At 47.9% G+C, this 24,230-nt stretch overlaps 1 protein-coding gene across 3 annotated transcripts in view; it reads right to left on the bottom strand.

Annotated features, from left to right (window-relative positions):
* Nucleotides 1-20,862, bottom strand: part of LOC140396921 (disintegrin and metalloproteinase domain-containing protein 9-like) — a 166,284-nt gene extending 145,422 nt beyond the window's left edge. The window contains exon 1 of one of the 3 annotated variants that reach the window (XM_072485853.1): nucleotides 20,445-20,862. In XM_072485853.1, coding sequence (XP_072341954.1) covers nucleotides 20,445-20,526 — 82 coding nt within the window. In that variant the 5' untranslated portion in view covers nucleotides 20,527-20,862. The remainder of the gene's footprint in view (nucleotides 1-20,444) is intronic. The other 2 variants (XM_072485851.1, XM_072485852.1) reach the window with 2 other exon arrangements.
* Nucleotides 20,863-24,230: the final 3,368 nt, after the last annotated feature.

Genomic DNA, 24,230 nt, shown 5'->3' with positions numbered 1-24,230 from the left:
TTTAAAGTTCATAAATTGAGGCACTTCTGGCGCTGCTTTCAGATTTTCCTCTGACTTTCACAATTAATGAAGATAGAAAGGTCAAAGATTTTCAAAACATTCTGGATCTAGAAGTTTGCAACTGTCTAGGACAAAAAACTTACTTTGCTCATTGAGGCACAGCTCCTCTGGGATTTTCCTTTCATTCTCTTTTAGCAAAACAACACAAATCCTGGTGAAGCGAACAATTCAGATTGTAAACCGTTTTTGAACTTGCTAATCTGAAACAAGGAGTGACAGTAAAGAAGTCGAAAAGCTCTCCATGGACTAAACAGTGGGAGAACTATTAAAACCCGACAACAGTTCCTGATTCATAGTGGAATAAATGGGAAATTAAACTCGGAGGACTGCTGAATGGGTTGAGCAGTGATACTGCGTCGGGTTAATCAGTATCGCATTACTCATTTTTAAAAGCCATTTTTGACTTAAATAGGAGGAGTAGGCCATTTGGTTCATCCGTGGGGTAGGTAACGTAGAATAGACCACATCCATCCAACTCATCAGTGTGAGTCACAGTTATCAGGGAGCAGGAAAATAGTAATGAAACCAATGATTAAAAAAAGGTGAACGCATTTCTTCATCAGGAACAAATCCAAAACGGTGCAAATGACATGTTACCTGATACAACGCCTCATCTCACTAGCCCTTCGTCATTTAGCACTTTTATATCTTTAACAGGTACAGCTAGCACTTTCGGATCGAAATGCACATGATTTCTAATATATACTACTTCAAAGATTTTGATAGAACTGCTGAGTGGGTCACTTCTTGCAATCACTTCCAAAACCCACCTCACTTTTCAGTATACCAATGATAGAAAGGCACAGTTACAGTTTTCAAAGTTTGACCTTCCTGTTGCCTGCTCCTTAATCAGATTTCAGTAAAAGATAAGGCAGAGTACAACCTACTTAGCTGCAAGCACAGGATAACCAGTTAACATGTAATATGGAGTCATCTATTATTTCCGGAGAGACTGCTGACCCCCTCATTCCTTCAAGGAAACAAGCTTCAAGAATTCTTTATTATTGCATTACTGCAATTGTTTTCGCACATTTTTGCCCAGAAGGGCCACACAGAGTCCTGTACATTTTACTGAAATCGACCAGTTGCACTTCATAACTCCAGGCAGACAGAGGAAAATTAACACAAAGCCAATAAGTATTACAGCAGGAAAGTCAAATTGATTGTCTGTTATCCTTTGCTTATTTGCATCCTTTGCTTATCTGCTGTTTTCATAATACAAGCTGATAAATAATGGCTGCGTACAGAAATATATTAAAATGGAATCTGTGAATTTTTAAAGACTTCAGGATGCTATGGTTGCTTCAGTTCCCAGCAGCTGTGGCTTTGTATTGGCACTGGTAAAATATGACATATTCCAATGGTTAAAATATCCCGAGATTCAAGAGATTGTTATTTGTGAATTATGGAACATGCAACAGCTGGTTTGGCCAAATCAGTCATGTTGATTTTATACTGCACCTGACCATCGGACTTAATGCTGTGTTATCCACCATGTTCTCATATTCTTCAAATTTCATTTGGTCCTCAGAAGTGTTTGCCATATCTCTTATTTTCTGTAAAGGTTGATACTGTTCCTAACAACTTTCACAACCTCAAGGTGACGTAAAGTACATCAGAGCCTATTGTATCCTTTTGAAATAAGATCATTGTTGTAATGCAGGAAATGTGTGGCATTTATGCCAACGGTTAAGTGCCAGCATGGTTCTGAATGGGTAGCACAGTGGCAGAGTGGTTAGCATGGCAGCCTCACAACCCTACGGACCCAGGTTCAATTCCAGCTCTGGGCGACTGTCTGTGTGGAGTTTGTACATTCTCCCCGTGTCTGCGTGGGTTTCCTCCAGGTGCTCTGGTTTCCTCCCATAGTTCAAAGATGCGTAGGTTGGTCATGTTAAATTGCCCCTCAAGTGTCCAGAAGGTTAGGTGGGTTATGGGGATAAGGTGCTGTGATGAACGGTTACTGCCTTATCATCATGTAAGGTGATGTCCCCTTTAAGACCGGGCTTGGAACCCTGGGGACTCCGCCTCTGGCTCCGCCCATCTGGCAGCCATGCATAAAGGCCTGCCTCATGGTCTGTGTAACAGTCAGCTCTCGTCTCTAGCTGTAGTATAGTTATTAGTCTAATAAAGCCTTCTTTACAGTTTAATCTCTAAGCATCATTATTGAGGGTACCTCAATTTATTAGACTAAACTAGATTCAGGATGGACGCAGGCCTACCTGGAATCTGGAAGCAAGAACGTCGGAGGCAAAGGAAATTTTTAAATACTGGCTGCGGTGCTTCGAGGCCTACCTGGACTCCGCAGAGATTCCCATCCTGGGGCCACGCAAGCTGAGTCTACTCCACGCCCGGGTGAGTCACAGAATCTCCGCCACTCTCGAAAAGGCGACGACTTATGAGGAAGCGATTGAGTTGCTCCGCAAGCGGTTTGTCAAACCCGTCAATGAGGTGCATGCCCGGCATCTGCTCTCTACCTGCCGGCAGCGCTCGGGGGAAATCACTCGACGAGTTTGTTGAAAAACTCACCGCGCTTGCCAGGGACTGTGACCATCAGGATGTGACAGGGGAAGTCCATATGAACCTGCATATCAGAGATGCTTTCGTGTCCGGCATCCGCTCGACCTATATCCAGCAGCGGCTGCTCGAAAACAGGACAAAAGACCTCCAGGAGACGCTAACGCTCGCCTCCTCGCTGGAGGTGGCCCGACATAACTTGGGTACGTACCCCGCGGACTCTGCCACGTGGCGACTCGCTCACCATGATGGCACACCATGCTACGCCAGCACCCACGCCCACGCTGCCCAGCCCGCTCCACAATCTGCAGCGACTGCGGGAAGAAAGGGCACTTTGCGAGGGTCTGCCTGGCCAGACCCTGGGACCAGAAAATCAAAGAACAGCCGGCCCGAAAATCAGGCTCTCAGGCCCGCAGGCCTCGCAATGCTGCTGCGCACCGACCCGACACGCCCTCTTCTGACGCGTCATCAGCCTTGTGCGAATCATGGGAGCGGCCATCTGGTCGGCGGCCATCTTCTCGACCCGACATGTGCGACCGACGGCAGCGGCCATTTTACGAGTCCGACTCGGCTGACGACTCCGACTACCTGCGACTGGGTGCGATCACCCTCGATCAAACTCGGCCAAAACACCTGCAGAATTCCATGTTGCAGGTCCAGGTCAACGGGCACGACACTGCATGCCTCTTCGACTCCGGGAGCACGGAGAGCTTTATCCACCCTGAAACGGTAAGGCGCTGCTCCCTACGCACCCATCCCGCATCCCAAACCATAGCCCTCGCATCTGGGTCCCACTCGGTACAAATCACGGGGTACTGTATTGCGGATCTCTCGATCCAGGGTGCCAAATACACCCGTTTCAAATGTTATATCCTCCCTCACCTCTGTGCCCCCCTGCTGCTCGGACTGGATTTCCAGTGCAGCCACCGGAGCCTGACACTGAAGTTCGGCGGACCCTTGCCCCCCCCCTCACGGTGTGCTGCCTTGCGACACTGAAAGTCGCACCCCCCTCGCTATTCGCTAACCTCACTCCCGACTGTAAGCCCGTCGCCACCAGGAGCCGGCGCTACAGTGCCCAAGATATGGCTTTTATCAAGTCAGAGGCCCAGCGTTTACTGGGAGAGGGGGTCATCGAGGCTAGCAACAGCCCTTGGAGAGCGCAAGTGGTGGTAGTCCGGTCCAGGGAGAAGAAACGGATGGTCGTGGATTATAGCCAGACCATAAACCAATTCACGCAGCTTGATGCGTACCCCCTTCCTCGCATCGCGGAAATGGTAAATCGGATCGCCCAATACCGAGTCTTTTCCACGGTCGACTCAAATCTGCCTACCACCAGCTCCCCATCCGCCCAAAAGACCGCCCCTATACTGCCTTCAAAGCAGCCGGCCGGCTCTTCCACTTCCTCAGGGTCCTCTTTGGTGTCACAAATGGGGTCTCCGTCTTTCAAAGGTCGATGGACCAAATGGTGGACCAGTACGGTTTGCGGGCTACATTCCCGTACTTAGACAATGTCACCATCTGCGGCCATGATCAGCAGGACCATGACGCTAACCTCAAAAAGTTCCTCCAGACCGCCCGAGCCCTTAACCGGACCTATAACGAGGGCAAATGCGTTTTCCACACCACCCGGCTGGCCATCCTCGGCTATGTCGTGGAAGATGGGGTCCTAGGTCCCAACCCCGACCGCATGCGCCCCCTTAAGGAACTCCCTCTCCCCCGCAGCCTCAAGGCCCTCAAACGGTGCTTGGGGCTTTTCTCCTATTACGCCCAGTGGGTCCCCAAGTACGCGGACAAAGCCCGCCCACTCCTAAAGACCACCACTTTTCCCCTCTCAGCTGAGGCTCAATTGGCCTTCAACCGCATCAAGGCTGACATCATCAAGGCCGCCATGCACGCGGTGGACGAAACCATCCCTTTCCAGGTGGAGAGCGATGCATCAGACATCGCCCTGGCTGCTACCCTCAATCAAGGAGGCAGACCAGTAGCGTTCTTCTCCCGAACCCTCACCGCCTCCGAGATTCGACACTCTGCAGTCGAAAAGGAGGCACAAGCCATTGTGGAGGCTGTATGGTGCTGGAGACACTACCTCGCCGGTAGGAGGTTTACCCTCGTCACCGACCAATGGTCGGTCGCCTATATGTTCGATAACACGCAACGGGGCAAAATAAAAAACGATAAAATTTTGAGGTGGAGGATCGAACTCTCCACCTACTCGTACGATATCAAGTATCGTCCAGGGGAGCTCAACGAGCCCCCAGATGCCCTGTCCCGCGGCACATGCGCCAACGCGCAGGAGGACCGCCTGCAAGCCATCCACAATGACCTCTGCCACCCGGGGGTTACCCGGCTCGTCCATTTCATCAAGTCCCGCAACCTACCTTACTCAACCAAGGAGGTCAAGGCCATGGTCAGGACCTGCCAAGTCTGTGCGGAGTGCAAACCGCACTTCTTTCGGCCAGACAAGGTTCGGCTCGTGAAGGCCTCGGGCCCCTTTGAGCGACTGAGCGTGGACTTCAAGGGGCCCCTCCCATCCACCAACCGTTATGCCTATTTCCTCACCGTGATCGATGAGTTCTCCCGTTTCTCATTCGCCATTCCCTGCACCGACATGACCTCAGCCACGGTGATTAAGGCACTGCACAGCATCTTCACCCTGTTCGGTTTCCCTGCTTATATCCACAGCGACCGGGGTACATCGTTCATGAGCGATGAACTGCGTCAGTATCTGCTCAGCAAAGGCATCGCCTCGAGCAGAATGACCAGTTATAACCCACGGGGAAACGGGCAGGTGGAGAGGGAGAACGCGACCGTGTGGAAGGCTGCGGTCGAGAAATCTCCCAACCACCCACTGGCAGGAGGTCCTACCCGATGCCCTACACTCCATTAGGTCACTCCTCTGCACGGCCACAAATGAGACCCCTCACGACCGATTGTTTCTCTTCCCCAGGAAGTCTACCTCCGGGGTCTCGCTTCCACCTTGGCTGATGGCTCCGGGACCTGTTCTTCTCCGGAGGCACGCGAGGAGCCATAAAACGGACCCCCTAGTTGAAAAGGTCCGACTGCTCCACGCCAACCCCAGTTACTCCTACGTGGAGTACTCCGACGGCAGGCAAGATACGGTTTCCCTCCGGGATCTGGCACCCGCTGGATCCTCCACCATAGACGCCCCTTCCCACGCCGCTCCCCTGCAGGACCCGTCGCCCCCTACAACACACCCCCTTCCGGCCCTACCACCCATTGGTGAGCTCCTACCGTGCGCCCCCCCTTTACACACCCCGCCGGCTCCGCTACCCCCGGCCCTGCCTAGTTCCTCTGCCCGACCCGGACCGAAGCTCCGACCGCGGTGCTCCCGGATGTGCCCTCAACCGGGACGTCCATGCCCGCCGCACCACCGCCCGAATTGAGGAGGTCGAGGAGGACGATCCGGCCACCGAGACGGATGGACCTATGATGGCACTTCACCCCCGCCGGACTCCTTTTTAAACAGGGGGTGAATGTGATGAACGGTTACTGCCTTATCATCATGTAAGGTGATGTCCCCTTTAAGACCGGGCTTGGAACCCTGGGGACTCCGCCTCCGGCTCCGCCCATCTGGGAGCCATACATAAAGGCCTGCCTCATGGTCTGTGTAACAGTCAGCTCTCGTCTCTAGCTGTAGTATAGTTATTATTCTAATAAAGCCTTCTTTACAGTTTAATCTCCAAGCATCATTATTGAGGGTACCTCAGGTGCTCTTTCAGAGGGTCGGTACAGACTGAATGGCCTCCTTCTGCGCTGTAATGATTCAATAACTCCGTTGATGTTAAATGCTAAAATATCCCAAAATCCAGAAGCATAACTTGGAACACCAGTTCTTCCTGGTGTATATTTTCAAAAAACATCCCGTTTTAAAGAACTCTGTAAGCTTCCAGCAGGTAATTACCACACACAGGTTATGTGTCCATGTTTGGCAAAATGGTCAGTTTCAGCGCAGGCATAATATTCTCGGTTTGAGTTTTGGAGTTTAACCGGCTGCCCTTTTAGCAATAACTTGTTTTCAGGAGAGACTGTTTTCTGTAGCTGGGTGTGGCTGTGATGGTGGCTCCCTGGACTGTGTCCCTGTCTCCAGTTATGCTATGGATATAATTTTGTTTTCCTTTGATGTGGACCCATCCTGTGGACCCGATCTTTCAGCAGATTAGTGCCAATTTCCTTATCTCTTCACTTTGAAGTTACCTCTTCCATTCTTCCAGGGTTTACCCTGTCACAAAGATGAACGCTTGCTTTTCTCACTGGTGAGCTAATTTGCATATCAAACCTCCCTTCACACAGCTGTCTTTATTAATTTCCCTTTTTACTGTATTCCAATTTCATTTTTTAAATCTTAATTTTCCCCAATTCTTAACACAAAGAACAAAGCAAAGTACAGCACAGGAACAGGCCCTTCGGCCCTCCAAGCCTGTGCCGACCATGCTGCCCTTTGAAACTAAATTCTTCTACACTTCTGGGGTCCATAACCCTCTATTCCCATCCGATTCATTTATTTGTCAAGATGCCTCTTAAAACGTCACTATCGTCCCTGCTTCCACCACCTCCTCCGGCAGCAAGTTCCAGGCAATCTCTGTGTAAAAAACTTGCCTCGCACATCTCCTCTAAACCTTGCCCCTCGCACCGTAAACCTATGCCCCCTAGTAATTGAAAATGCAACAACAGTTTTTCAGCCAGATTGTTTCAGATGAGAGTGAGGGATAAATGTTTGATGTTGGGTTAACAGGAACCTAAGGAGATTATCAATTGTGTCCAAGCATCACATCTAAACTCAATCCTATCCTCATCTCCTGTCCAGTGCTGTGCACCTCAGTCTGCGGTTACTGGATAACAATCAGGAACAGGAACTCTTAGTGATTTTCTTTTGGCAAAACCAGAAATGCAGAAACCAACTCACATAGTTCTACCAATTATCTCAGCATAGGGACATGAGTAGGCCATTTGGCTCTTCGAATCATTCAATGAGATCATAAATAATTTGCAACTTAAAATCTGTTTACCTGCCTTTTCCTCAAAGCCTTTAATTCCTTTGGCTGATAAAAATGGGATGAATCTCACCTTTGTATTGAACAATTCATTTGGTATAAAATTCAACTTCTACCACTCTTTGCATGTGGAAATCTTTCTAAAATTCACTCATACTTTCAGACACTGCCCAGTCTTGGACAGATAATGATCTATAGTCTTAGATACAAACCAAGAAGTACACATGAAAATGGCAGACATGGATAATTTGCTGTCCCATCTGGGGAGTTACTTGGCACTTGGCTTTCGCCAGTCTAATATTCCGAGGGCATGGGATCAATTCCCACCACAGCAGCTAGTGGAATATAAATTCAATTTTTAAAAATCTGGAAGATAAAGCTAATCTCAGTCATGATGACCATTGACTTACTGTAGCGACATGTAGCTGGAGGACCCATGTTGGGTGGCTCCCACTGGAGTTCACAGTTTTCGCCCTTTTCACCTGATTTTGTGATGTAACTTAGATGAAAATTTGTTCCAAATATGGTTGTGGGTAGCAGAGGATGCCGAAATCCCAACGAAAAATAATAGGCATTTCTGAGCCAGTGGTCTCGAGCAAGGGCCCAGAGTTCTGAGGAAGGAAAGCTGGCGGGTGCAAGCTCGTCGGGTGGGGCTGCAGCCATCAGTGTGGATACATTGGCAAAAGTGATGGCGGCGGAGTTCGAGTGGCAGTTTGCCAATCGCTTCAAGCAGCATGGGAAGGAGATGCTGGGGACTCTTAACAGTCGCAGGAGGATGCGCTTGCCTCAGTAAAAGAGGCTCTTACAAAGACGAGGGAGATGGTCGGGAGCATGACGAGGTACAGAAGGAGGTGGAGGAAGCATTATTGTGGCAGAGCAACCAGCTCACCTTGCTGGAAGCAGAGCTGTCAAGGGTTGAAAATAGCAAATGATTCGAAGAGCCAAATGAAGGAGGACCTGGAGAATATGTCTCGACGATACAATCTTTCGACAATCTTTCGATTAGAGGGCTGCCGGAGGGCTGAAGGACCAGAGACCAATGGAATACTTTGCAAGAATGTTCGCAAAGCTGTTGATGGAGGATGAAGCTGGCACCCCCTTCGAGCTGGATAGGGCCCATTGGTCGCTTCAGCTGAAGCCATGGGCGAACAAGCCACCAAGGGCGGTGATAGTCTGCTTTCGCAGCTATCGAGTGATGGACCAAGCAGAACCAGGAGATGAGGTGAGAAATAGTATTCATTTGTATGAACCAGGATGTCACGATGGATCTGGCAAGAGGGCACATGGCCTTTAACAAGTTGAAGAGAGCGCTCTACAAAGAGTGGTGTATGATTTGGGGTGGTCTACCTGGCGAGGCGGAGGGTCGCGTAAGACTCCAAGGACCCCTCCAAGGGGCAGCACGGTAGCATAGTGGTTAGCACAATTGCTTCACAGCTCCAGGGTCCCAGGTTTGATTCCCCACTGGGTCACTGTCTGTGCGGAGTCTGCACGTTCTCCCCGTGTGTGCGTGGGTTTCCTCCGGGTGCTCCGGTTTCCTCCCACAGTCCAAAGATGTGCACGTTAGGTGGATTGGCCATGCTAAAATTGCCCTTTGTGTCCAAAATTGCCCTTAGTGTTGGGTGGGGTTACTGGGTTATGGGGGTGGGGTGGGAGTGTGGGCTTGGGTGGGGTGCTCTTTCCAAGAGCCGGTGCAGACTCGATGGGCCGAATGGCCTCCTTCTGCGCTGTACCATTCTTGGCCTCCTTCTGCACCATTTCTTTGATACAGAGGCGATCATGGAAGGCCGAAGGATAGAGACTGAAGTGAGTTTGGATTAAGTCTTAAGTTATGGTTGGGTTGGATTGTGGACGTTGGAATATTGTGTTGTGTTTTCTTTTTCCAATTGCTGTTAACATGTTTGGCTGTTTTTTGCTCTGTACTTGATTTGTGTATCACTGTGAGGAAAGCTAGTTGGGGTTCCGAGGAGGGTGGGTGCGGCAGAGGAGCTTTAGGATGCGATTGTGGGGGGGGGGGCTGATGGAGGCTGGGGACATGGCTAGGTTTCACCTGGGGGATGGGGCCATTTTGAGTGGGCGGCGGACTTACGATGTTGGTGGGGTGGCAGGAATGAACTGGGGGATGGTTATTGCTGATAGAGAAGGGAGGAGGAGTGAGAGAACCCCAGTCCGAATGGCGTGCCCCCTGATGGGGGAGCAGGGCAGTCTGCGTTGGAGGAGCCAGTAGGGATTGAGGAGATGCAGACGGCGATTGGGAAAGTGCAGATGGGGTAGGTGCCAGGGCTAGATGGGTTTCCGGTGGAATTTTATAAGACGTTTGTCAACAAGTTGGCACCGTTGCTGATGGAGATGTTCGAGGAGGAGGTGGCGAGAGGGGTGCTTCCAGAGATGATGAGACAGAGGTCAATTTTGCTTTCATTAAAGCAAGATAAGGGCAGCACGGTTAGCAGTGCTGCCTCACGGCACCAAGATCCCAGGTTTGATCCCGGCTCTGGGTCACTGGCTGTGTAGAGTTTGCACATTCCCCCCTGTCTGTGTGGGTTTTGTCTCCACAACCCAAAGATGTGCAGGGTAGGTGGATTGACCACATTAAATTGCCCCTTAATTGAAAAAATTGAATTGGGTACTCTAAATTTATATTTTAAAAATTAAAGCAAGATAAGGACCCAGTGGAATGTGGGTCATATCAGCCGATATCCTTCTTAAATGTCAACGCCAAGATAGTTGCCACGGTATTGGCACTTAGGCTGGTGGAGCACGTCCCACAGGTAGTTCATGAGCACCAGATAGGGTTTTTACAGGCGAGGTGGTTAACATCGAATGTGCGCCGCCTGTTATGTCCCAGCAGAAGAGAAGGAACAGCAGGTCATCGTGCCTTTGGATGAGGAAAAGGCATTTAACATGGTCGAATGGAGCTATTTGTTTGTGGTGCTGGAGCAGTTCAGGATAGGGCCTAAATTTGTCGCATGGATCAAATTGTTGTACGGGGATCCCAAGGTGAGCATTCTTACGAACAAAGTTAGCTCCAGCCACAGCGGGGTACGAGGCAGAGGTGTCCCATGTCCCCCCTGTGGTTTGCATTAGCTATCGAGCCCTTGGCCATTGTGCTGAGGGGCTTGGGTAAGTGGAGCAGCATAGTGAGGGGGGGGGGGGGGTATATCGTGTCCTTGTATGCTGACAACCTTGCTTTGTACCTATCGGACCTGATCCTACGGTGGGAGACATCATGGGGCTGCTAAAGCGGTTTGGAGCTTTTACGAGTTCCAAACTAAATTTGGAGAAGAGCGGGTGCTTTTCAGTGAAAAATAATATCTTGCCGCGTTTCTATTTTTATTCCAGTGTCTCTCAGTCTTCCTGCTAAAGGCATTTTTGATGGGGGTGGAGCGGCTGATCTCATCATTTATTGGGGCTGAGAAGGTCGCCAGGATTCAAACGATAGTGCTTCAGATGAGGCGAAAATTGGGGTGGGGCATGGCCTTACCGAATCTTATGTATTACCACTGGGCAGAAATGCCGAGAAGGTGCAGGGCTGGGGTAGAGAGTGAGAAGCAGCGTGGGTGAGAATGGGGCAGGCTTGTGTATGGTGTTCGGGTTGTGGGGGTTGGCTGTGGCATTGCTCCATTTCACACCAGCAAAGTACTTCAGTAGCCTGGTGCAACACTGAAGATATGGAGCCAATTCGTCAACATTTTAAATTAGGGGCGGCATCGAAATTGATGCTGGTCCAAGAGAATCACTTGCTTGAACTGATTAGATTGTATGCGAGGTTTCAAGGCTGGAAGGAGTAGGGGTGGTTACACTGAAGGATCTATTCCTGGTAGGATGATTCGTAAGTTTGGAGGAGTTGACGGAGAAGTTTGTGATCCCTCAAACTGAGGCTTTTAGGTATATGCAGATGCTGGATTTTGTCAGGAAGACTTTCACAATGTTTCCAGTGTTGCCTCCCCCTATATGCTGGAGGCCGTTCTGTTGGTGATGGGGTTGGAGCCGGGAGTCACCTCGGCTATTTATGGGAGGATTATGGAGGAGGATGTGGCAGAGGGCCAAATGGGAGGAATAATAGGGGAGGGGGGCTGCTGGAGGAGAGGTTGTGGTGTGAGGTGTTGCACAGTGAGAATGAATGTGTCAACGTCTGTGTGAGGCTGGGACTGATACAGTTGAAGTTGGTGCACTTGACGAGGTTGATGGGTCGGTTGCTTGAGGGGGTGGAGAATGCGAGCAGTGTGGGAGAGGCCGGTCAACCGCGTACATATGTTTTGGACATGCCGGAAGTGGAGGATGTTCTAGGGCTACGTCTCCTGCACCTTGTCGGCGATCTTCCAAAGCCCAGTCCCCCGGGGCCATATTTGGGGGCTGCAATCAGGGGTGGGGAGATGTTACAGCCTTCGCCTCGCTGGTGGCTCGGAAGCGGGTGTTGTTGGGCTGGAAGTCAGCTTCTCCACCCTGTGCCTCAGTGTGGTTGGGAGATTTGATGGGAGTTTCTCCGTTTGGTGAAAGTTAAATTCACCTTTAGAGGGAATGTGCAAGAGTATCATAAGAGATGGTGCCGCTTTATTTCTCACTTTACAGAACTGGCCTCCGTCAGCTGCTCGGGGTGGGGGTTTAGTTTCTGGTTTATTGGGGAGGGGTCGGTTTCTGTATTTTGAGGGGGGAGGGGAGTTGCCTTAAGTTCATGTATAAATTGTCGAAAGTAAGTTATGCGGATCCTCGGGGAATTTGGTAATTTTTCAGGGTATAAATTGAACATGGGGAAAAGCGAGATGTTCATGATCCAGGCAAGAGGGCAGGAGAAGAGACTGGGAGTACTGCTGTTTAGAATGGTAGGGAAGAGCTTTCGGTATCTGGGAACCCAGGTGGCCTGGGAATAGGAGACACTGCACAACTTAAACTTATCCCGGTTTGTCGAACAAAAGAAGGGGACTTTAAGAGGTGGGACATGCTCCCGCTATCATTGGCGGGGAGGGTACAGACCGTGAAAATGACAGTCCTCACCAGATTTCTGTTTGTCTTTCAGTGCCTCCCCATCTTCAGCCCAAAGGCCTTTTTCAAGCGGGTGAATAAGGTTATTGCAGGCTGTGTGGGGGCAGGTAAAACCCCTTAAGTAAAGAAAGTGCTGCAGGAACGCAGTCGGGTTACTACTGGGCGGCTAATATCACCATGATAAGGAAGTGGGTAGTGGGGGAGGAGTCGGTGTGGAAGCGGATGGAGGCGGCGTCATGTAAAGCCACATGTTTGGGAGCACTGATAACGGCAACTCTCCCGTTCTCGCCGGCCCGATACTTCACAAGTCCAGTGGCGGTGGCGGCTCTGAGAATCTGGGGGCAGTGGAGGAGATAGGAGAGTGGAGGGAGCATCGGTTTGGATCCGATTTATAATAATCATCAGTTTGTACTGGGTAGGCTGGATGGTGGGCTCCGGAGACGGCAAAGGGCAGGAATTAGGAGGATGGGGGAAATCTATTTATAGATGGGAGCTTCCCCAGCTTGAAAGCCTTGGAGGATAAATTTGAATTGCCAGCAGGGAATGGGTTTAGGTATCTGCAGGTGCGAGACTTCTTGAGAAGGCAGGTTCCGGCCTTCCCGCTGCTGCCGCCACAGGGAATGCAGGACAGAGTCGTCTCCAGTACCTGGGGTGGGAGAGGGGAAGGTATCAGATATTTACCAGGAACTTTTAGAATCGGAGGAAACTCCGGTGGAGGAGCTTAAGAGCAAGTGGGAAGACGAGCTAGGAGGAGCAATAGAGGCGGGTCTGTGGGCGGATGCCCTAAGCAGGATTAACACATCCCCATCATGTGCCAGGCTTAGCCTGATACAATTCAAGGTAGTCCACCGGGCACACATGACGGTGGCCCAGATGAGAACGTTTTTTGGGGTAGAGGACAGGTGTGCGAGGTGCACGGGAAGCCCAGCAAATCATGTCCACATGTTTTGAGCATGCCCGAAGCTTAGAGGGTTTTGGCAGGGTTTCGCTAAGGCAATGTCCACGGTACTAAAAACACGGGTGGTGCCAAGTCCGGAGGTGGCGATTTTTGGAGTATCGGAAGAGCCGGGAGTTCAGGGAGCGAAAGAGGTCAACGTCTTGGCCTTTGCCTCCCTTGTAGCCCGGAGATGGATAATAATAATAATAATAATAATAACAACTTATTGGTACAAGTAGGCTTCAATGAAGTTACTGTGAAAAGCCCCTAGTCACCATATTTCGGCGCCTGTTCGGGGTGGCCGGTAAGGGAATTGAACCCGTGCTGCTAGCATTGTTCTGCATTGCAAGCCAGCTATTTAGCCCACTGTGCTAAACCTGCGCCTAGCTCTTATTAATGTGGAGGGACTCGAAGCTCCCAAGTGCAGAGACTGTTTCTCAGTCTCGAGAAAATAAAGTTCGCCTTCAGAGGGCAAATGGTAGGGTTGACCCGGAGGTGGCAGCCATTCGTCGACTTTCTCGGGGAAAATTAAAATATCAGCGGAAGCAGAATTCCAAAAGTGTGTGTGTGGGGGGGAGACTGTTTTTTTGTTTCTTATTGTTGGGGCAGGGGGGGGGGGGGGGGGGGGGGGTGCTGAAGATTGGGATGTGGTGGAAATGTTTCTTGTACCATCTTTATATGTCGCTGTTATTGTTATTATTATAAAAACTTGCATATACCCTAATAAAAATATTTAACAACATAAAATAAAATTTTGAAAGTTTATTTAAAATATATATTTTTTTTTAAGTAATTGTGGCCATCAAACTATAATTGATCATAAAAACCTATGATTCACTAATGCCCTTTAGGGAGAGAAATCCACCATCATTAACTGGTCTGGCCTGTGTGACTCCAGGCCCACAGCAATAAGATTGATTCTTAACTGCCCTCTGGAATAGCCTGGCAAGCCACCCAATTCAAAGGGACAATTAGGGATGTCAACAAATAATGACCTTGCAGCAACACCCACATCCCATGAAAGAATAAATTAATTCTGAGATCAGATTTTACAAGTCTAACCATTCCTCATACAAACTTTTAAGGTTCCAATGACAGGGGCAGAGGAGGAGCACAGGGCCATTGCAGCTTGGAGTTGCATACACCCTTCAGATCACACCTACAATGCCAGGGGTTGCCTGTCAAAAATGGAGTGGCTCCTGGGTTGCATTGTCAGAAATTCACCCTCTCGAGTAGCCCTGCCAGAGGACCTCAAACAGGTGGTGCATGCAGTCTCAACCACATAAAAATTACACGTGGGGAGAGGAAGTGGAAAAAATAGAACTAAACTGAGTAAAGAGACTTCCAAAACAGGATGATGTTCAAATTGCTTGTGGGTATACTGGGGAGAGATTTCTCATTCAAACGGAGCTCTGTGACCTATGGTTGTCTGAATTTAAATTTAGACTTGGCTGATGTGCTTTGAATTATTTTTAGTCACAACCATATCCATTGCCGATTTAGAAATGATCAACTACAAAGACAGTGGTGACTTAGAAGAGATTCCAGTGTGAATAGAGGTATTCAGTTACTTCTCAAAGGAATAATCCCGACAAAGTGAGAATAGCTGTACAAACATCTTTTCTCTGGAAGTGATTGTGTCCAGTCATTTCACACAGATGTATGGCTCCGAAGTCAATTGTGTTGTCAAATTCATTGTCATCTTTCTGCATATTGATGTTTTGGTTTCTTTTACTTCTCATTTACTCTGTTGTTCTTTCTCTGATCGCACTTTTACCATCTTCTTTCTTTGTTCTGCACACCTTTTCCCAGCTTTCCACGAGCACTGCAGTTTGATCCATACATAGGACATTTCCATGGTGCTCCATATGTCTTGCACATCTTTCCATCTGCATGGAGTGCATTCTTTTGTAGCTGTTTCAATGTATCAATTCTGTTGCTTTTTCCTTGACTTAATTGAAAGTTAGCCATTTGGGTAGTCAGCAACCTCTGCCTATTTGTGGCTTCATGTGTTCTGCCATGTCTTCAGCTGTCCTTCCCAATTACGGTAGCAATAGTGATTAGCACAATTGCTTCACAGCTCCAGGGTCCCAGGTTCGATTCCCGGCTTGGGTCACTGTCTGTGCGGAGTCTGCACGTTCTCCCCGTGTCTGCGTGGGTTTCCTCCGGGTGCTCCGGTTTCCTCCCACAGTCCAAAGATGTGCAGGTAAAGTGGATTGGCCATGGTAAATTGCCCTTAGTGTCCAAAATTGCCCTTAGTGTTGGGCGGGGTTACTGGGTAATGGGGATAGGGTGGAGGTGTGCGGTTTGGTAGGGTGCTCTTTCCAAGAGCCGGTGCAGACTCGATGGGTCGAATGGCCTCCTTCTGCACTGTAAATTCTATGAAATAATTATTTTGCGATGTGCAGAGCCCGGAATAGGCTGATCTCAAACCTTTCATCGGTATCTTTAAATTTGCATTTTTCATTCTTTTTGAAAAATTGTCAATCGGCTCACCCGATTCCTGCCTCAGATGTTGGAATTCAATTGATAGGTCCGATGATTTGACTTTGGCTTGAGAAGTGTTCAAGTTTTCAAAATATTGTCTGAGTTTTCACTGTCATCTTCATTCAGCTAATTTAACACTTTCCCTCCTGCCTAGAGAAAGATGACAAACCTTCGACTGCAATTCCCAAGGAGGCTTTTTTGATTCGGCAATAATAGCCCTGCAAATCAGCTTTTTGGTGCAAGCTTTGTCACATGTGGGCACGACAACATCAAGATAATTCTATTTTTCCTTTGCACTCACAATGCAGGCAGTGCATTCCAGATGTTAACTTGCTCTGCGAAAGAGCAATTCTCTTAATTTTCCCTTTAGTTCTATTGACAATTATTTTAAATATCTGACTCCTGATTATTTAACACGAACCAAAGGAAACAATTTCTTATTAGAAAGCCAAGTATCCAATATGCCTCCTTGGCTCCCTTATAAATGTTCCTTCGCATCTTCAAAGATTTGTGAATATGTGCCTGCAAATGCTTTTGGTCTTGCAACCCCTCAAAATGGTGTGAAATTCAGCTACCTCTCTGTTGTTTCTCCAAAGTCCATTGGCTGTTCATGTCATGAGCCTCTCAATGTCCTCCGAAAATCTGTTGCTTTCCTGCTCACTCCAGGTTTGTAGCATCCCAAACTTTAAAATTATACTTCTAATGCTCAAGTCCATCATAAAGAAAAAGCAATATTCTAAATTTGGCTTCTAGTTATTGGGCAATTTAAGGGTTAAACGCCTGGCATTAGAGTGTGTTTGCGTGCAGTGGTCATGTTCGTTTAAAATATATATTTTGCAGGGTGTGGGTTCTTTTAGCAGCCAGAGGTGAAAATTGACAAAGGACTGTGTTTTTCAGGCTAGAGTAAGAGATTGTGGTTTGACTAGGAAAGTCCCTGGAGAGTTAATGTGCTTTGCAGCCTGCAGAGATCATTTGTTTTTCAGCTTGGGGAGAGAAGGTCATTGCTGGGTGGAGCCAAGGAATGTCAGGAGACAGTTTTTTGGAGGAAGTTTTGGTTCAAGGAGTTGAATTCTGATCTGCCTGATGCCGAGTCCACAATTCTCCCACAGTCAGATAGACTGAGAACTGTACGTTCCTCTTCATGTTGTTTAATGGGAAATTGAGTAGCAGCTTTTAAAGCTTAATTGTAAGCTGTTTTTTTTTCGGGTGTGAAATTAAAAAAGTTAACCATAATAAAAGTTTTTATTTTAATAATACCAAATCCCTGGGCAGCACTGTGGCGCAGTGGGTTAGCCCTGTTGCCTCATGGCGCCGAGGTCCCAGGTTCGATCCCGGCTCTGGGTCACTGTCCATGCGGAGTTTGCACATTCTCCCAGTGTTTGTGTGGCTTTCGCCCCCACAACCCAAAGATGTGCAGGCTAGGTGGGTTGAACATGTTAAATTGCCCCTTAATTGGAAAAAAATGAAATGGGTACACTAAATTTATTTTTAAAAAATAATAATAATAATACCAAGTCCCTATTTCTTCATGCAATCATTCCTGGAGCGAATCATTCTGTCCACACAGACTTAAAAAATAACTATAATATTGGGGTTTCGCTCCAGTATCCTAGCTATTGTTGGGGTCTGGCCTGGAATCGTAATATTAGTCAGACATTGTTTATCTTTAACAAATCTACACTGGCTATCCTTTATTAACCCCTTCCAAGTGAGTATTAATTTTATCGAACTTTCTCCATTGTCAAAATGAATTTGCAAATATCAATATTTTGAATGATCATTTCAAAACTGTGATGCATTACAGTGCATTTCTCCCCGGCATACATGTCATTGCTACCTCCTCTACCTCCTGAAAATCAGTGAGAAAAATAATCAGACTTGATTCGGCCTGAATGCTGCCAATGCTAGCATGGACCATGATGCAAACAAGGGTCTCCAATGCACACTGCACCAAAATCTCAACCAAAGAAGCAGTTGCCATTTAGTTTTGACCTTTATATTTTCAAGAAATAAAAATTTACAAAAGCAGGAACATCATGCTTCTACATGAATTGACTTGCAAGCGGATAATTTCTGTCTATGTATGAAAGTGAAAGTCGACATCGAACCAGAAGACCATCGGCTGCTCTCCCCTTTTGTGAGAGACGGAGCTGACTGGCGATGATTGAACTTGATGGTCACCACACTTCAGGCGAGGGTAAGGTTGAGAAGGAAGAGCCTTCATGGATAACCTGGAATTGAACACGTGCATCACAAACCAACAATCCAGCCAACTGGGCTGACGCCACCCGACATTTGCTTTACTTATTACATATAAACACGGTCATACAAGAAGTTTTCATGCAGTATTCCTTGGTCAGATAATCTGGTCTTGGCTAAACCAAGACTATATATACACATTTTTTTTAAATGAAGGGCATTTAGCGTGGCCAATCAACTTACCCTGCACGTCTTTGGGTTTGGGGGTGAGACCTACGCAGACACACGGAGTAGGTGCAAACTCCACACGGACAGTGACCCAGGGCCGGGATTGAACCCGGGTCCTTGGCGCCATGAGGCAGCAGTGCTAACTACTGCGCCACCATATTCAATCAAGAATATTAACAAAATATTACCTCAAAACTTGGCATAGGAATGAAGAATGAAGCAACAGATAGGAAAACCTTTCCTGTGCTCAAGGCTTCCCAAACATAACCAAATAACTTTTGGAGTGTAGTCAATTACACCAGTAAAATAAATGTATCTCTATCTCACACAACAAATTGATTTTTGTGTTTACATTTGTTACAGAATGAGAATCTGCCGCAGTCTTGCCCAGAGGCTATCTCACGAATGACTCAGGATGTGGATCAAAGGTGGGTTGACTTGAGTGAGGAATGGATGAGCCTTAATCTAGTAAGATTACAGACCAGGCTTGAGGGGTTTTTCTCCATTCCTTTCTTTCCATCTGCCCAATATAAATACTGATATAATACCCACACTTCAAACAGTTCACCCTTGTCAAAAATATTAAATCAAAATATTCAGCAGAATATTGGCATATGCTCGCATTCACTGGCTCATTTTTATTTATGCAGAGGATTTTCCTGGCAAATATTCCACTCTGAAAACAAAAACTAACTTCAACAAATTGTAATTTTCAAGTGGACAAAACTTAACCTTTAGATAAACCAACACATTCTCTCTATTAAACAAAAGTCTGCCAAAACTCACGTTTAAGCAGAGTTTATAATTTCCTTGCATAAGCCCTGTAATTCGACACGTCCAATTGTATTCTATTCTAGGTCCAATCAAGACTTTTTTTTTTTAAAAAGAAAACAGTCTTATTACACACATCGTTGGACAATGAATTTTTGGTGATGACAGCCACACCCTTAAAATACAGCCAGGACACTGAAAAGGATAACTGCCTTTAAAAGCTCACGGTCAGGTCCACAGCATTTTAAGAATCTGGGAACTTTCTTTCAACTTAAATGAATCACACTTGATTTTGTTTCATCTCCTTTGAATTAAAAGGAAAATGGGAGAACCCAACTTTCACCTTTCTTGATTAAATCAAAACAATCTCAACTTATGTTTTAAACAGTTGCATCCACAATCCTTTTCAGATATAATTATTTTTTTTAAATTTATGTTCCAAATCCTGCTCTAGTTTCCCTTGTGTTTCCAGCTCCCATTTCCTCATTCAAACAAGAATATGGGATCAGTTAATGGGAGACGAGAGGTGTACACAGGATCAATGTTATCCTACAAGCAGCCAATATGGATCGATTTAATGGCATGTACTGGGGGCCATTTCTGCAAAAACGGACTACACCAATGAGTCATCATGTCGAAGAATTAAAACCACGAGAGTGGAAATCAGCACTTTGATTTGAACTGCCACCAGGTCAGTCAGGCCATGTTAACAAAGGTTAACTGAGAAATGTGGAATATCGTTGTTTCCCCTTCGAATGCTAGTTTGGGGCATCTTCTGCCCACATGAATCAACTGCTTGCAGCTCAAGAGCGATCCACAGAGTTCCACCTTGGTCATTAAAAGGTGCAGGAGTAGAGGTTTCTCGTTTCATTGCAGCGCGAATTTGCAGCTCACACGGCAAGTCGGGGAGAGCCAATGTAGCCTCCATCAACTGAGTTCACTTCCTACAAAAGCTGCTCCAATGATCGGCCCAGCCAGAGAGGATTAAGGTCAGCCTGAAATAAAGCACAACTGAACCACTGCAAAAAATGTTTCCGTCCCCACTCCCCACAAAAGCTAGAATGTTTTAACTCCAGCTAAGTATTGCTATAATCGCCACTTGAAATGACTCCAGTGGGAACTAAAATAACGTTATGGGGAAATTGACAGCCGCCCTGTTGATAAAAAAAACACCCTGAGATAATGCTTCAGCAAACCCCGAGGGAGAGCGATGCTATTTCCGGAGGCTGCTCAGCTTGCTTATTTTCCCAGGAACTCACCTATCTTCGCTATCGCCAGGCAGAGGAGTGCAGGGAAAGTGAACACAAAGGCAGCGGAATATTTCTTTAAACTTCCAGCCATGTTCTAACTTCAATCCGTCCAAACCCCAGCCAGTGTTATCAGCAATGGTGAGGAAGCCCAGGCGTTGTTTTTTGCTTCAATAGGCCAATGAGCAATACATCTCCCCCTGAACTGCAGTTAAAAGCAAGGCGAGGGATTTAAAGCTGCTATCGGGTTTATCCTGCAGTCTAAACAGAACATGCACACAGTCAAAAAATGGACTTTTCAAGGAGTGTTCCCGTGCTGCGGCTCCGCTCTGATCATCCATTCATAATCCCGGAAGGCTGCTCAACCAACGCATGCGCTCACTCCCCCCAAAAATCTGATGAAACTGCGCCCCCTGCTCTCGGTCGTTGGCGGAACGCACAGCACTCTCTCCGATCGGGCTTTACTGGAATGCAGTGATTCCCAACCTTCAACAGCGCACACTTCAATGACACACACAATTCCAGGGCACACCCACTTTGTTCCAGCTCAGAAACGTCACATTTACTGAAGCGTGCGAAGGTTCCCCTCTGACCAGAGAGGTTTGCAGCACAGAATTGAAATTCAATGGATCAGAGAAAACACAAAGTGGAGGAAATAGCAACTTCCGGGGCCAAAGAGTTTTAATAGCTTATTGGACAATTGAATTGACGAACTCGAACATTTGACATATTGAACATAAAACTGAAGGTTATTAAATGGAAGGATGTTTGCTTCCCAGGCATCTTGATAAAGGGTGAAACTTGTGTGAATCGAGACCACGGTAACACTGTTGCTTCACAGGGCCAGCGTTCCAGGTTGATTCCCGGTGATTGGACATTCTGGGTGGGATTCTCCACTCCCACGCCGAAGTGGCCGCGCCGTCGTGAACGCCTTCGAGGTTCACGACGGCGCGGAACGGCCCCGGTCCCGACCGATTCAGGCCCTGACAATGGGCCAGGATCGGGGCCGCGTCATCGACACGCGCCAGGCCTTGTCGCCCGCGTAAAAGCGGTGCCGCATAGATGACGCGGCCGGCGCCTCATAACGGGCGTGGTTGTCGTCCTCTCTAAATCCGCCCTGCAAGAAGATGGGGGACAGATCTTGCGGGGCCGGGGAAGGAAGGGGGTCCTCCTTCAGAGAGGACGGCCCGACGATCGGTGGGCACCGATCGCGGGCCACCCCACATTCCAGGTGAAGCCCGGTGCAGGATCCCCCCCTCGCCCCCCCCCCTCAGGCCGCCCCCCCCAGCGTTCACGCACCGCCCACGACTGCAGCGACCAGGTGTGGATGGCGCCGGGGGAACCCGCCATTTTGGCCTGGCCGCTCGGCCCATCCGGGCCTCAGAATAGCGGGGGTGCCGGAGAATCGCCATTTTGGGTGCCTCCGCCGATTCTCTGGCCTGCGGCCCGCGAAACTCGACCGGGCCGTTCCCGCCGCTTGGGAGAATCGCGGGAGGGCGTCAGACCGGCGTCCCCGGAAATTTTGGCAGCTCAGGTGATTCTCCCAACCGACGTGGGAGTGGAGAATCGCGCCCTCTGAATTCTCCCTCCGTGTACCTGAACAGGTGCCGGAATGTGGCGACTAGGGGATTTTCGCAGTAACTTCATTGCAGTGTCAATGTCAGCCTACTTGTGGCAACAATAAAAATTATTTTTACCTTAATTGAGGAGCGATGGAATCTTGTGGACAGAGGTTGAAGCACCTACAAAAATAAGAAAACTATATTTATGAAGTGTGCTTGGAATGTTTTGTTCTGACGTTGTTTCTAAAATAAGAATTTAAGCATTTAGAAGACTTAATATGAGAATATTCATGTATGTGAGTACAAATAGCAATATGTGGTTGCCGTTTCCCTTACAGATAAAAATATGATGAAAAATTAACACTGGACCATGTTTTTTGATACGTAAACTAATCTCATATGATAACTGAGGCGTTTCCTGTTGAATGTTTGAAATTCTCATTTCCAATGCTAACCGATACTGTGACACTTTAGTTCATTTTTGTGTGTGTTAAACCTGTCTGATCCTAGAGTCCTAATATTGAATAGTGAGAACACAGCCATGAATGTAGCCGTGGAAGAGGGGCAGACAATCAGGCCAGAGGACCCCCCCACCTCGCTAATTTCCCACTGTGTGGACCTGCTGATGGCAAACCCAGGAGCAGGTTCATGAGGATGTAATCCTCGCTCGTGCCTCTTCAACACTGGATGAGAACTTGCATTTATGTCGGGAAATAATGCAGAAGGACTTTATTGGAATAGTATCATGAACTTCAGGTTCGGGAAAGGTTGGAAGTCACATGTTTGGCTGAGGGCCATAAATGGAGAGATGCAAGAGGAGGGCTGGATGGAAACACATGACTGGAGTGGGGTGAGAGAAGGAAGGGATGGACAGAGACACAAGCCTGGTTGGGCGGGTGGGTGGGATGGGCAGTGCAGGAGGGGTGATTAAAGGGGGGATAAGTCTGAGGCGGTCCTGGGACAGTGCACACCATGTTGTCACGGCCTGAAAGCAAAAGCAGTCCTGGGGTAGTACACACCATGCTAAGGCTATGCTTGCCAAGCACGTCTTGGTCCCACTCCACGGAGAGGGAGGGGTTATCTGTGCTGTGCTGATCACCCACAGCACAGTGTGGTCAATCAGTCCCTTACACATTTTGATCCTGGGGGTTGGTGCTTGGTATGGGCACAGTTAGCACAGTCACATTTAAGGGAGGTAACTGCAGCATGTCAATGGGGAACTGGTAAGTAAGACTCAAAAGTCTTGGTGGAGGGGAGGGGGGGATAGGGGGGTGGGGGGGGGGGTGTTGCTTGTGGGTATTGATAGGTTGCTGTGCATAAGGCTTCAAGATGGGGAGGAGTCCAAGGTTAAAGGAGGAGGCAGGAGGGTAATTGAAGGGAGGGAACTTTGCATGCAATCTTCTTCTAGGACAATAGGAGGGTCTTGGGGTGTTGGAACTTCATCTCATAGTAAAAGCAGGGCAGTATTATTTCAACAGCTGATGTAAAGACAAAATTGAAAAATAACCTTGGAAAAAAATCACCAGGGGAAGGGTCTGAGAGGTTGGAGTAAAGTAGTGCACATTTTAGACAATTGAAGGGAGCCCTGATAATTTCCGCTTCAAGATATGAAGAACAAGGCTCCTCAGACATGTGAGGCTCAAATGCCGATTGTAGGATTTGGGCACCTTAACTCAGGTTATGCATTATTAAGAGAATCGCTGGGGCTTGGGCCCAAATGTAGGTTGAGTATAAAGGACCATTTGTCCCTCTCATAGAAATGTGCAAAGGTCAGAAGGATCCAACTATAAAGGGGCCACAGCTAAATTACAGAAGCAAAATGCTGCAAATAACGCTACACATTGCAGCTGACAGTTTCAAGATTTACACAAATCGCTGTTTTCTCAATGGAGGTATCCTGACAGTGTCTTAACAGAGGTAGATAGCGCCTGGCTGGATTCATCAAGATCCGACCCCCTTTGTAAATGTGCTGTCATGCCTCCAGTTTTTGTGTGCACGGTTTTCAGGATTATCTGGAGAGAAAACCTAATTGTGTATCTGGAGAGCTGCATGCAGTTTTCTTATCTCAGCCAACAGTCTGTGCACTGAGTGGAAAATTCCACCCAATGAAATAAAAAGTGGACAGTCTGGCACAGCAATCCACCCCACCAGCCCGTGGGAGCCTACCTCCACATTTAGTCGCAGAGCGGAAAATCTCACGTCATTTGTGAACAGTGATTTGTTTATTGCCCCTTCT

Source organism: Scyliorhinus torazame, chromosome 20, assembly GCF_047496885.1.
Source record: "Scyliorhinus torazame isolate Kashiwa2021f chromosome 20, sScyTor2.1, whole genome shotgun sequence".
NCBI lineage: Eukaryota > Metazoa > Chordata > Chondrichthyes > Carcharhiniformes > Scyliorhinidae > Scyliorhinus > Scyliorhinus torazame.
This window is presented reverse-complemented; position numbering and strand designations above follow the sequence as displayed.